The 14,675-nt window shown below is 35.0% G+C and overlaps 1 protein-coding gene across 1 annotated transcript in view; it reads right to left on the bottom strand.

Annotated features, from left to right (window-relative positions):
• The window catches only part of LOC129787103 (elongation of very long chain fatty acids protein 7), a 30,130-nt gene that overhangs the window by 14,158 nt on the left and 1,297 nt on the right, over positions 1–14,675 (bottom strand). The window contains exon 2 of the mRNA XM_055822423.1: positions 816–876. Coding sequence (XP_055678398.1) covers positions 816–876 — 61 coding nt within the window. The remainder of the gene's footprint in view (positions 1–815; positions 877–14,675) is intronic.

The following is a 14,675-nucleotide window of genomic DNA, read 5'->3' as shown; positions in this document are numbered from 1 at the left end:
TTGTAGAATATCGTCATTAAATCAATGTCAAAAATATTTTTAAAAAAATGTGAGAAAACTTAGCAAATAATAATGACTCATAACATGTTTTAATGCAAATTATACGGAATTTCTTGAATATTTTAAATATTTTTACTTTCTTCAGCAAATCCCGTTAACCTCTTAAAACTCCTTCAAATCCAGAGGCAGTTTTTTTCTTTCAAAGTATGTACACTTGAACCTCTTTAAGCATAAGCATGTCTAAGAAATGTCTGAAAGGTACTTGAAGCATCTCCATCTGTGCTGACAATAAACATCTTTTTTTGCGCACCTTCTTCGCGTCCCACTGACTCAATTTTTTCTTCACATGCCCATATAAGAGGATAATCTTTTGTGCCGTATAGAAAACCCTATGCCAATGGGAATTTTATTATTCATCTCCGAATGAATTTATCAGAGTTATAAGAATTATGAAGTATTATGCAATACCATCACAAAATGTATGGGGGTCTGTGCAATTAATACCAGATTGCTTGTGAGGTTCAATAGGCATATATAGTAGCTTTTATCTGGTCTCTGTGGCTTTGAGAAGACACCCAGGGAGTACCCAAAGATCACATCAAGGTGTGTCCACACCGTATCTCGCGCGAATCTTTTATGCGAGGAATTTTTCATATATTGTAATGTCTTTTCAAAAAAAAAACCCACAAAAAGCTTCATGGGTCAAGTTTTCCTCTAATGTTGCCTAATTTCTTCTCCATATTGCTCTTGCCAAATTATCCGACTAATTGCTTTTCTGCTACAGAGTAGAGACCTACAATGTAATGTGCACTCACCTTGATTCACAACAAAGAAGTGAATAATCCGATCTATGTATCCCATTTCCTGGACGACAACCTGAAAGACAAAACAATTACTCAGTGAGTGAAAGGTGAAAAGGACAATAAAACAATTTTCATGTGTGGGAGTCTCTTCTGGCAATTGGGGTCTATTATGGTTGCTACTCAAAAGGTCATTGAGATTTTTCACACAACAAAAAGTCAATTAAAATGTGCGTCAAGGTGTGCCTGAAAGTGCGTGGAAAAATGAATTCGATCGAAAACGAGATTCCTCCAGCATCTCCGGTTTGGGGCTTTTGTGCTTGTCAACAGGTCTATCCTTTTCATTAAAAGTTTTTGGCTGAACTCATCGCGTCTGTCAAATGCTTTTAAAGAAGTGGAGTAATATTGTAAATTATCTTTTAATTTTCTTGGGGAGTGAAGAAAAATGGAAATCCTCGTGAATTAATTAAAAGCTGCTGAGTAGAGGGTTAGATCATATTTTGTACAGAATAAACTAAAATTTTAATCAATTATAATTTAAAAATTAACTACAAAAAAACTAATAGAGAGAAAGAGAAATTAGACAATTTGAAAAGAATAATAAATGCCTAATTTTTTGATTCACTCTCATTCGTAATGGTGACCTCTCGTTGTTTTTTCGAAAGCCCTTTACTGTTCATATCATATTTTTATAAAATTATTACGCCAAAATATTCTCAATAAATAGTTGTTGAACACCTGAAACTTTGAGTTATTCACAATAAAACAAAATCCAACAAAGTTCAATGAATTTAATTGAAAAATTTGAACTTGATTTGAATTTTGGATTAAATAAAATTCCGAGATCGATCCAAAATATAAATCTCCGCACTTTTATTCATTTTTGATACAAAGTTGTATTGATGATCAACAAAGTTGTATTTTATTGATCTATTTAAAGCTGTCTAAACGCACAATTTATTCATAAATTATTTGATATTAAATCTTTTCGCAAAGTTTGAATAAATTTAACTGATTTTTTTAACATATTTTGTGCATTAAATTATCATTAAAATTCACAGCAATCAATCGCTGAGTTCATTTTATTTCACAAAATCGTGTATTTCGGGCAATCTACCAAGTTTTACGCCCTTCGATCATCTTCATTAAAACGACTTGTATTCTTATGAATTCAAAGACTGTCGCATAATTCATCCCGATGCAAGTTTTAAAATGACCGCTAAGTCTGGATCACATGGAAACCGATTCCGTTCAACGTTCTCGCATGAAATTAATCGAAAGTATATGAGATATTACAGCTGTAGAAGCATGTGAGCTTTTTTCTTATGTATATTTCTTCAATTCCCCGAAAAAGCGAAATGTGCCACTAATGGGCCTCCCGCGCTGGAGATTTTTTTTCTTCATTCACACCGGGAGCTCTGAAAATATGCTTGCAGAGGAGCAACCTCGGGGCCTCTGCGTATAACCATAATGTATTCCGGCATCTCAGAGGCCACAAGGTCCGATGCTGGTTTCATGTGCTGGTTTTTCGAATGTTTGGGAAGGAGACACCGCAGTGGAAGTTACACATGGTGAGTGTGTGGCGCAAGGTGAGAATTTGTTGATCATTTATCAGAGGCGGTTAAGCTGTGGTGTGGCAGAAAAAAAGCCACGAATGATTGCAACAGTGACAAGACCTTCCACTCTTGTTCTAATAATTTCCTCTTACTCATTTAATAATATACAAAAGTTACATTAATTTTTGAGTCACGACAGTGTGTGGTCAGTGGGTCAGATTTTGGAGCACTTTATGTGGAATTGATTGAACAACTTGCACCTGAACAGAAGGCAGATTTTTTTCTCTTAAACTTGCATAATTGTGATTAATGATTGGGCAGTGTTGAGCAATTTAATTAAGAGCAGAAGAAGAGGTTTTTCAATTTTCAAACAAGGATTGATTGGCAGACTGTTTGGTTGTTTATTTATTCTTTTTTGTTGGGTAGTGTAATTAAAATCCCAGGTAATAATTTTTGTTCAACGGTGTTGTAAAGTACCCTTTAAACCCCTCGTTTGTTATTTGGTCTAACCAGCCAGTAAGTTGAAGTCTAAAGTTTCAAGCAATTGAATATAGATTTTTTTTATCGCTGAAGGGAAACAAATCAGGAAAACCTTATGCAATTCTTAGAATTTCCTTGTTTACTTTATAACTTTCGTGGTCAATCGAGTTAACGCAACCACAACAATTTTGAAAGAATAAATTCAATTTGATTTTTCTTCATACACCACTAAATGTTTCCAAACAATTTTCAACCACAAAGCATCTTTTAAATTAACTATTTGCTTAATAATCACTTCAGAGAGACTCTCTAAATGTCCAAATAGAAATTGTAGCATCAAATTGCGATGCTTTGTGGCTGTTTTAGAGCAGATTTAGCGCGACATATTGTTTGGAAAGTCCGATACCTGAATTCACCTTGTGGTACCTTCATTGAAACCACAAAATTCTCTGTTTTGTCATCTAATATTATTTTATTTTTACTATCTAAACAAGTTGTTTCTCACATTTCCTAGAAAACCACTGAAACACAGGATTTGCATTAATTTACCAAAGTCAATAGTTAAGTTTATTTTTGGGGGTGTTAAGTGCGCATCTTGCTGCTGTGAAAAAACTAATTTTAAACGGAGATTTTGAAAGCGAAAGTGATCACCAATATGCGTTGAAAATTTCACAATTTGTCTCATTAGAGACAGGTAATAGGTTCCCAAAGATAATTAGGGAATTCCCTAAATATTTTCTGAAGAAATTCTTCTTCCGTAAATTTCTCAATTTCACCCCAAAAGATTATTCAATAATTTCAAACCTCTTCAAACTGATCACAAAAGCTCAAAATTATTTGAAGATCACTCTCAAGAAATAATAAAAATCTCCAAATTGGTGGCTTCTGTGCTCGCTTCTGCGTGGTGAATTGAGATGAAATGCAAATAAGATCGCTAAATAAATATAAATATACTCTCAAGTGTGTATGATTGGCAGAAAATTAATTTCGGAGTATTCAATCAGCCAACAAAAAATGCTTTGCAAATTTAATAAAGAAATTAGCTATTCACGGGCCGTTGTCTCCACGCACTGCTTGAATTAGCAAACAATTCCAAACGGATTTATGTGAGGAGGTGTAAATGAAGTTTAATTACTTAATTAGTACTGGAGTATGTTTTTTGGTGGTTTGCCGAAGATCTCACTTGGCGTGAAAAATGTTGATCTATTAGCGATGGATAAAAACAAACACAGGAATTTGGGTCTTTTTCACGCTAAATCACTTCCAATTTATCCATTCACTAAAATCACCGTGTCCGATCACAAGACAATTATTTTAACGTTTTTCGTCGCAATCATTGCTCTCTGGCTTAGTCTGTGTTTTGGTATTTGCTGAACTTGACTTGACCACACTTGGCACACGAATAATTTTGGTCAAAGTGATCGATATTTTTGGAGTGAGTGTCTCCGCGGGGAAGCTATGGTGGGGATCGCAAGTTTTAAAAATTATTTGTAAGTATTTGATGGAATTCTGTGCTCAAGAATTAGTTATGGCGATCCCCCAAGGGCGATCCCCTCACAAAAAATTCATAAAGACTCCTCGCGAGATCAATGATCACGATCACCGTAAATTGTATTGATCGTACCATGCTAATCGATCAATTTGTCGTCACCATTTTTTCCATCATCATTAAATGGTCATTGTATGGGATGTTGCAAGTGCAAGAAGAATCAAAATGAGGTGAGATGGGCCCGTATAAAAAAAATATATAAACATATAAAAATATATAAAAATATAAATATTGTACATATGTATATCAGTACAATGATGGTCCAGCAGAAAAGGGAATGTACTGGTAAGTTTCACTTACGGGCTGTGATTCTTCCTTCAGATGACAGTCCAAGTGTGGTGAAAATTGAGATGGATAAATTTTTAGGAATGGCTTTCTCACGCAACGAATCACAGCCAACGCGCATGAGTAAGCCTTTCCCCAGAATTTACACGCGTTGGCTGTGATTCGATGCGTGAGAAAGCCATTCCTAAAAATTTATCCATCTCAATTTTCACCACACTTGGACTGTCATCTGAAGGAAGAATCACAGCCCGTAAGTGAAACTTACCAGTACATTCCCTTTTCTGCTGGACCATCATTGTACTGATATACATATGTACAATATTTATATTTTTATATATTTTTATATGTTTATATATTTTTTATGTATATAAAAGGCGCCCCGCTTCGCGGGGCGCCTAATAGTTTGTTTAAAAAATATGTGAATAGGTGAAAGTAATTGTTGATGTAACAAAATGGCAGAAGGCGGCCATTTTGAATTTTGAAATTAGTAAAATCTGATAGGTCATGCCCACTATACCTGTTGAAACTTCAATCAAAAATCCTCTATCTAGTACCGTTAAGCCGATATAAGGCAATATTACAACAATCGGTACATATGGAAACCTGTTTTGGTCTATATCTCAGAAACCGCGACATAAATTTTTTTTATTTTTTTTTGGTTAAAAGGTGTGTCTATCACCTACAACATACTAAAATTTAATCGAAATCTATCGTCCAGTTTTTGAGATATTAATCGAAAACTGGTCGAAAACTCATCGAAAATTTTGTTTTTGATTGTAGGCCCTCTAGCGGTAACTTTTGAAACTTCCTATGTATACATAATTGTAGACCTTCTTGAGATCTTTCATTCAAAACCGGTTTGGTTCAAATCGGTCAAGCGGTTTAGGAGTTATGGCCGACTTTCTATAAAACTCTATATTTGCTAAACCGCTTGTCCGATTTTTGGAAATGGGGTATTGTTGAAAAGGTCTTAAAGGCCCCTACAACATATTAAAATTTCAGACCTCTAGCTATAATAGAGGCTGAGATATAGCAAAAACAAAATTGAAAAAAATTCAAAATGGCGGATGCAGGGGAGGGGGGGTGAATTTGATATCATAGTTGGACGACTTCCAGTCGATAATTGAACTTTGCCGTTGACCGCAAGTCTCTATCTATTACCGTTCTCTTGTAATTGAGCTCCAAACTACGGCCGGCCGGACGGACGGACGGACGGACGGACGGACGGACGGACGGACGGACGGCCGGAAAAGTTTTTCGGCGCATACGTTTTTTGAAATGTGGGGACCCTAATTCGTGCTCATACCAAGTTTGAGCCCGATCCGACGACCTTGAGTTTTAGAGTGGACACAGAAGCTGTGCTATTCTTTTCTTCGAAAGAATCACAGCTAAAAGATAAAGCTTTCTCAAAGTGATCGCGCACACGATCGCGCGAGATCTTACCGGTGGCCTTGTCCATTGAAAAGGTGTTTAGATAAAAGGGGGATCTTTTTTGTGCGAATCCTGCCCGTAGGTGGCAATCAACGCCAATTTGCGGTTTCACAATAAATCAGGAGGCTATCGAGAAAGTAATTTAAATATTTCAAACGATTTTTTTCTTTTTTTCGTGAATTATTTGCTAATTTTAATAGAAAATCTACAAAATTTTCCCTAATCATTGCTTTAGTTTTTTTTTATTAATTTTCATAAATTTCTCTGTAGGTCAGTGATGTGAAAAATTTCTTTTTGTCATAAAAGCTTAGTGGTTACTGCATCGCGATCATATGATGTTATGATCACACCTCAAAAAGCCTTCCGTTTGATCGATTGAAAACAAGAAAATTTCTCCCTCCTGCAGGTCCCGAAATTAATAAGAAAAAATTTGCATAATCTTTTGACATTTTCTTTCGCCATCGACTTTTTGCCACGATTGGGAGAAGCCTTCCCAGCGGATGATCTTCTCGACACATTTTTGCGCGATCTTCACATGCGCATTACAAAACGTCGTGATTTCGCTGATCAGACAAATTGCCAATTCAAAGAAATTGACGATGTAATCGCAGATTATCTCCCCCCTGACAAAACCACCCACAAAACCATCTGTGGCTTTTTTGTTCCAACTTCCTCAACCTTGCGACACCTGAGTTTGGGATGCGATCGCGCAAAAGAGGCCGCGAAGGTGAGTTTCCCACTAAAGTAGCTCCACAATTAAATGATGTGACTAAGATTTTGTGGGACCATCAAGGTTTTGCAATATAAATCCAACATTCTGCTGAAGAAAAATTCCCAAAGGTTTCCTAAATCATCACCTCTTTTGCAATGAAAGCTTTTAAAAAGCAGAACATCTGTAAGACATTAGATGGTCATCTTTAAGTCTTACACCTCGCGAATTAGTCAGCAATTTTACAATATGCAATTAAGCTTGCAGAGAGGCTGCACAGCTTGTAAGATCACGCGGCAAAAAAAAAAACAACTTTTGTGACTGCCGAAACTTTATGACAAACTCAAGGAAATTAGAAAGGATCGCGCGAGATTTTATGATAACAACTTTTGATCTCCTTATTGACCTTCGTTGAGAAGATTTTCAAGATTTTTTTTTATTTTGAGAAATTGGGCTTTTCGCAAAGACCTCACAATTACTCAAAATTTATTAGCTTTAACTTTGGGTTGGGCAGACTGTGGGAAATTTTTGATGATTAAAATTTAAAGTTTTTTTATTATAGGGGAGGATGGAGCATTTCTTGGGCAATAAAGGGTTTAAAAAAATTGAAAAATTGCACAATTCTTGGATGAAAAATCATTCTTGGGATAGTTCAATTCTATTTGAAAAGTTTCTGTTCTTAAAAATTGAAAAATTAACTTTTGATTTTTTTTTTAGATTAAAAATTAAAATTTATTTAGTTTAATTAATACATTTTTAGGTAATTGTTTTTTCCCCTAGGTGACTGTATTTACAAAATATATTGTTTATACAGTATTTGATTCATTTTTTTTTATATTTATTTATCGTTCTTTGCCTTTATGGCATATATTTATTGATTTTAACTTTTGAAATTTAATAAATTGAATAAATTAAAAGAGATCGGTTTAAAAAAATATACATATTTATCTAACTCATAAACAAATTATGTTTAATTTAAAGCTTCTTCTAATTGTTATAAATTACCTATTTAATTTTATTAAATAAAGGGAAATTATCTGTCTTATTTCAATTCTTCAACACGAGCATAATCTTGCATTTCTTCTGCACATCAACATCCAAACAAAAGAAATCTTTTTCACGGCTACCTCGTGGCTTCTAAAGCCATCGCACCATGCATTGTACGTGAAAGCAAGCGCTTTTATTGCGGCATGTGACTCAATAAGCCGCATGGCGATTACATTTCGTCGTCTTCTTTCACCTCATGGTGCGCCATATCATTGAACTTTCCAATTCAACATTCAGTTATGTAAAATTACATAAGCTCCCAAATTCAAGATCACCGCAGCTGGACGCAAGACGCACACACGGGCAAAATTTACAATTCTAATATTGCAACCGCGAGTTTCACTTATGGCGCAGCTTTATCGGCATTTGCTTTTAGAAAATAAAATTATGCGACTGATAAATAAATTTTTTTTTCAATGTCAGATGATTCAGGAAATTAAAAGTTTATTTTTCTCAATAATCTATTTTATTTGTTTTCAATTCAAAGTGGACCACCGTGAGCTCCTAATCGGAGAATCACCTGATAGTCGCGGAAAAGAAGAAAAAAGAAACTCGCGATCTTGATTGAATATTCGGGGGAATTTGTTTTTTTGGGGGGAACACAAGTCAGTGATCTTGCGAAGGGCAACCTTGACATGGTTATGCAAAAACGACTTCTTGACCACAAAAAATGTTGAAGAATTTCACAGAACCGAAGAAATTGGCCCAGCATGATGTCTGCAATGCGGATCAATTTCAATTACTTGACCACAAAAGGCACGTGGTTGGGTCACAATATTTTCTGCACTAATCGCAAAAATCTCGCGCCATGAACTTTTTGTTGTTGTTGCGGCAACATCCTCCCATCGTGGGCCATAGTCTTTGGGTCAGTACAGCTGTGCAAAATGTCGGAGTGAGGCAATCAAAACCAATTTATCGTTTGGTGTACAAAATTGACAAGAAGCTCTATTTTGTGGTTTTCTTTTGTATATGTTTGAAAATTCATTAGCTTTCAGGTACATATTTACCATGATGAGGCTATTGAGAGATTTTTAAATTGATTTGTGAAAGACGAAAAAAAATGTTTCAAGAAAAATTTGGACAAAAACTTGAAGAAAAAAACTTGAAATTGAGAGATGATTTTAGAAAGCTTTTCTTTGCTACGTACTTTGCAAAAAAGTCTTTTTTTTTAAATTAATTTTATACATAAAGAAGTAATGTCTACAGACGATACATTTTTTCAGTTTAATTGAGCTTTTGTTATAAGTAATAAATTTTACGACAATATTTTACTAATTTGTAATGCAACATGATTTCTATTAATGAAATTCCCAACATTGTAATTAAGTAATTCATTTTGTGTCTGATTGTAAAGTGAATTATTATAATTGCGCTCGTTGACTCTGTTTCAACATGAAACCATTGAGATTTTCACCATAAATTCTGAAATGTATAAACTCTGGTGTAACAATTTTATTGACAACATCGCATTAAATGGTCAATAAATCATCCATAGAACTAACTTTGCAAGGAAAAAGGGTGTTTGGAAATTTATAATTTTGTAAAACCAGATAAGTGGGTGATTTGTTCGGCAAAGTGCTTGGCATTCGGAAGGGAATTTTCTATTTTCTACTTTACCTACACTGTAAAAATTTCCTAATCAACGTTTCTCATGCAAAAATAACGCCTGTAAATGCTCTTTAATAATTTTGTTATTGTTCCAAATATCTCTTCATGCCTCTTTATCTTTTGCACAAAACTTAATTGGGACAAATGTGCATTTAATTCATTTTATCTTGATTCAGCATATTGCTCTAAAAATTTCTCAATCTACATTCCGCTATTAGGAAAATTTCTCAACACGTTGTATAGAGGCGCAGTTAATGAGATTTTTCTGAGGAATAAATATTTTTCCATGGCATTGTTTGGAGTTTTCTTCTTAAACTGAGACTATATGGCGTGTCAACAATGTAAATGAGAACCAGGGGAAAAAAATAAATAAAATTCTAGGAGTAAGTACGCGCAATTTCAATTGGAAATTAAGTTGAGAGAGAGAGAGTTTCTTGAGCAATTTAAAATGCAGCAAGAATTACCTTTGACCCCCACCGTATGCAAGCCCATGTTTTGTGGAATTTTCAAGCGAGACGTTCTGATTAATCAGTATATCGTGTCGGTATTATTGCATTTATTTTTACTTCACAATGAGAAAATTCCTAATAAGCCGAATCATCATCGACCTTCTCGTGGGATTTATCGAGGGGACAGACAAGATTTCAAATTTATGATAAATCAGAAGAATAAAAAAATCCCCACTATTGCATAAAATTAAATGAAGATGCATCAGCGATTTATGGAAAATTTATGCCACAAATACGGATATTTGACACTCACAATGATGATGCTGTACAATGGGAAGTCATCATTTCCCATTTGACTTGTCTCACAAAATTCTTTCCCATTTTCCGGGAAATTTTCTGCAAAATTTCAATGACGTCGCGAATCAGACAATTTTTTCCACTGTGATGCATAAAAGAAAATTATAGGCGTTCAACAAAACGCTAAAACAAGAAATGTGCGTGAGATTTGCAAATAATTCTCCGCACATGATTTTTCGCTTTCGATTTCTCTCTGTGTGTTCTCTGTGTGTTTAAAAGTACAAAGAACTTGCAGTGACAATTTTTTTCACATGCGGATAATTTGCATTACAAGAAAGCAATTAAAAAAATAAGTAAAGTTTTCCATAGCTGTGAATATATTTTGCTACAAAGTATAAAAATGGAAATTGATTGTATTCAAAAAAAAATTATGGATTTTCGTCTCGTGCCCTACTCACATGCGAATTGTAGCCCCGAATTTCCCACGATTCCCTTAGGTCAGTGTTCACAAAAGTTGCATTTTATGTATTTTTCATTTCGCACACCAATACGAAGAAATTTTTCCAGCATAGACAATTGCTTATTCTTGCAATTCCCACAATTATGTCACTCAGACACCTAAAAAAAGTAGAAACTTCCGATGGGGGTGGGCAAGAATATGATATTTCCTCAAACACGATAATCTCTTCACTTCATCGTGTAGCCCATCGGTGCGGCATCAGGAAAAGAATGCGCAAGAGCCAAGAAGTAAAATGCAAATGTTATAATTAATGCTTGTATTTGTGCACATTGTCCCCAATTTACTATTACAAGAAAATTCCATTTTCACATTTTGCAGACTTCTGCAATTTTTGCCGTCACTCCGTGCATTATTTAGCATTGCTGATTGACTTCCACCTCTGGGCTTTTCACTGCCATATAGAGGTTATTTTTGGGCACAATTTTTCCGCCTTTTTTACTGCATTTTCTCTCTCCCAATTAGAGATAATGGAATCCCAAGGGAGATGACTGATAAATTATTTAGGAAAAGCTTTCATTAATGAAAAGCCATGCCAAAATAGAAAAGAAATTTTCAGATGCAAACTATTCTAGGAAATTCTATCAATTTAAAATTATGATAAATAGGGGTAACTGGGGCAAAATGTTATATCGCAAGGTTCGGAAAATGGACTGAAAATGCATTTTCCCATTGAGATAGAAAGAAATCGTGTGAGACAAAGTTGTAGCCCAGAAAATTTCCTATAAGACAGTCGTCATTATAAAATTAAATAATTTTCTCAGTGCATACCAAGGAAAATATACTTCTCAATTAAAATTAACAAATTGCCCCATGTTCCCCTATTCATTGCATAAAATGGGATTTTCGTGGCAATTTATCCGAACAAGTTTAGAGCTTTAATAATTCTTTCTACCCATAATGTGGCGAAAAAAATCTTAAAGATTAAACTAAAATACTTGAAAAAAAGCTTCATATTTGAGCTTTTAATAGCAAAAAAGTCCATTAAAATATTCAAGAAATAAAATTTAATTTCCATGTCAAAAATTACTCGTGTGGTTTGGAAAATTGCGGGTAAAATTTTCCCATTTGGTTGGAAAATAAATTTCCAGATAACCGGAAAGTACTATAGGATGTTGGGTACTTACGAATGGGGGTCTCGTTTAAAATGGAATGACGCTAAATTAGCTCAACGCACACAAACCTATTGAAAGTGTGAAAGAAAGAGAGCTTTTTGGGAATATTTGAAAGGGAAATTCAAAGCTTTTAGACACACACGGGGTTCTTCCAAGCTTCTGTATTCCATTGCCAAACATTTACAGCAGCGCGGTGTGGTTTAATCCATGCTGAATCGTTCTTCGTCAGCGCAATTTGCTCTCAACCACCTCAAATCTTTGTGTCGGAGATTTTATTGTGAATGAATGTTTTAGGGCGGCTACTAGGGGTGGAGGGAGCAAGATAAGTTGCATTGGGGTTTTACATGCCCTTCATCTGAGCTGCTAAGTATGTAGATAGAGCTTCAAATGAAGAGGAAATTGGCATTTTGTAGTTTGCCTAGATGAGCTTTCAACTCTGCGCCGGGGATTCATTGAGCGAGGTCAGTATCTTTGGTTGTATTTCGCAATGGAAATCTCTCCATGCCTCTGGTGTGTCCTCTATTACCCTTTCTCGTGCATCATATTTTATAGCCAGACACCCGTAAACTATTTAAATGTTTGCCATCTTCATTTGTGCAGAAGCCACACCAGTGTGTACGTTTCATTTGCACATATCGCAATTTCATATTTGCACACCCTCGGAAAAGCTCTCGTCGTTTGGTCTGCCCCGAAAGCTCCTCACACAGAGAACGTTGCTGCTGATGATGATGATCCCCTGATGAGTACCTCCACTAGCCATCTACTCTTGTGATTTAAATGCTTGCTCATCAAGCGCTCTGACACGAGAGGCTTTTGCTTCTTTTTTTCCTGGGAGCTCCCTCTAAATTTATTGCTTCTGCATTTTCTGCTTGAAAGCTCCATGTAGCTCTTAATTGTGGCTAGGTATGCTATTTCCAGCGCAATTTCTGCAAAGGCTGGACAAATATTGTATTAATTCTTTCACGGTGTGTGATGACATTACTGAATGGGTTAGTTGCTCGGGAATTTCTCGAAATTCCCCAAATGTTTGCCATATCCAAATAGAACGGCGCAAGAGACGGAAGTTTATACCGCTAATAAATTACTGTCGGGTCTCTCGCGACGCATTTTCCAACCGGATCATTTATTTAACTATTTTTTTGTGCTTCTAAACTATTTTTTTGTACAAAGTCCTTGTAAAGAAAGGAAGGAGTTTATGCAAAAATTAGGCTTCCCGGTTACTCTGCCCGGGTTATTACTTCCTTCCGTAGAATATTCTGCCCTAAAAAATCAATTTTCTCTTTGCAATGTTTTATTAATTGCAATTTATTAATTCACTTTATTGACACTTAATTCATTTTATTAACTTTCCCGTCACAATATCCGCAAATAGAAGGAAAAACCTTGTTCTTTTTCACTCTACAAATTTTTCAGGCTGTTTTAACCGCATTTCGTGTGTAGGGAATGATTTGCATTTTTGTCCGCAATATTTTCGTCTGTGGACATAAATTCCAGTAATTTATTGAGTCTATCGCGCGATTTATTAGTAAATTGGTCAAACAGTTATACTTTTATTCTTCCTTAAACTATTTTGTGAAGAAATGTGCAAATTAAGAAATCACTCAAAGTCCTCCCAACAATAAAAATCTCACCGGGAATTTAATGGTTTTTCCGTTTGATCTCTCGGGAAAGAAAAAAAAATCTGAAAGCTCAACGAACTTGCAAAAGTAGGATACACATCAGTGTACAAATCTTGAGAGGTCAAATGCCCAATCATTGAATGAATTTGTATTGTGGCATATTTTTGTGAATAACTGCTGGAATGCTCTTGAACTTTTTCCGAAGGACTTGCAATTACGAATTTTTATTAAAATACATTAAAAAACGTCTTAATCTCTCAAAGCTTTTTCTTCATAATTTCCACGGCTTTTTTTTTAATAAAGCTCCAGCTTCGAGTAATTTAGTCTTGTCAATCGTATTTAAAGAGGGAAAATGTGTAATTATAATTGAATAATAACAAATATTCTCCAAGTCATCTTTCGCGAGATTAGAACGCCAAGTTCTGGGCGACTGTCAGCGAGTTTTTCCATAAATTATTTCTTTCTATAAATAAAATTCACACCAAGTGTGTGTTTGTGGGAGAGATCTAGGTGATATTATACCTTATGTTAAGTTTTTCACGTCACTAATTGATTTGAATTGGTAATTAAATAATACTCCATCATAACGTGTGTGCAAGACAATGAGACACGACAAGGAATGCTGATTGCATGGGGAAGCTGTGTGTGTCAGTACTATATGGATTTTGCACCTATGCTGTGTAGACAAAAGGATATTCTTGAGGCGCTTTTTCGTTGGAAAATTTTTCCCGCAGAAACTTGAGAGAATCATCGCGCATCCCACAGGCAAAAATCTCATTAGAAATTTATTAGCAATTCTTTCCTACAATCATCGCGTATATTGCATAAAAGGGGTAAAATATTGCACACATCAAGTCATTACAATAAATATACCTTCTTTATGAGTCAATTTATTGTGGCACTACGGAGTTTGTTTGTTGTTTCTTTTCATAAAGCTCAATTCTATATTTTCCAGCTCTTTTAGTGTGGATTGGATGGCTAAAGAGGTGAATTGGACTTTTGTCGCGTAAGCAATTAAAAGTCGCGGGGTGTGGAACTCTTCTGAATTTATTTATTAAATTTTGAAGTTACTTAGAGACTTGCTTACAATTTTTTTTATGAGAAATCCCCATAAAGCTTTTTTATTTATTAAATAAAAAAATTATTAAAAAATATTATTAAAAGTAAAGTGCCGAGTAATTAACCCCTTAGCATAAATTATGTTCAAAGTTTT

This window comes from Lutzomyia longipalpis, chromosome 1 (assembly GCF_024334085.1).
Source record: "Lutzomyia longipalpis isolate SR_M1_2022 chromosome 1, ASM2433408v1".
Lineage (NCBI taxonomy): Eukaryota > Metazoa > Arthropoda > Insecta > Diptera > Psychodidae > Lutzomyia > Lutzomyia longipalpis.
This window is presented reverse-complemented; position numbering and strand designations above follow the sequence as displayed.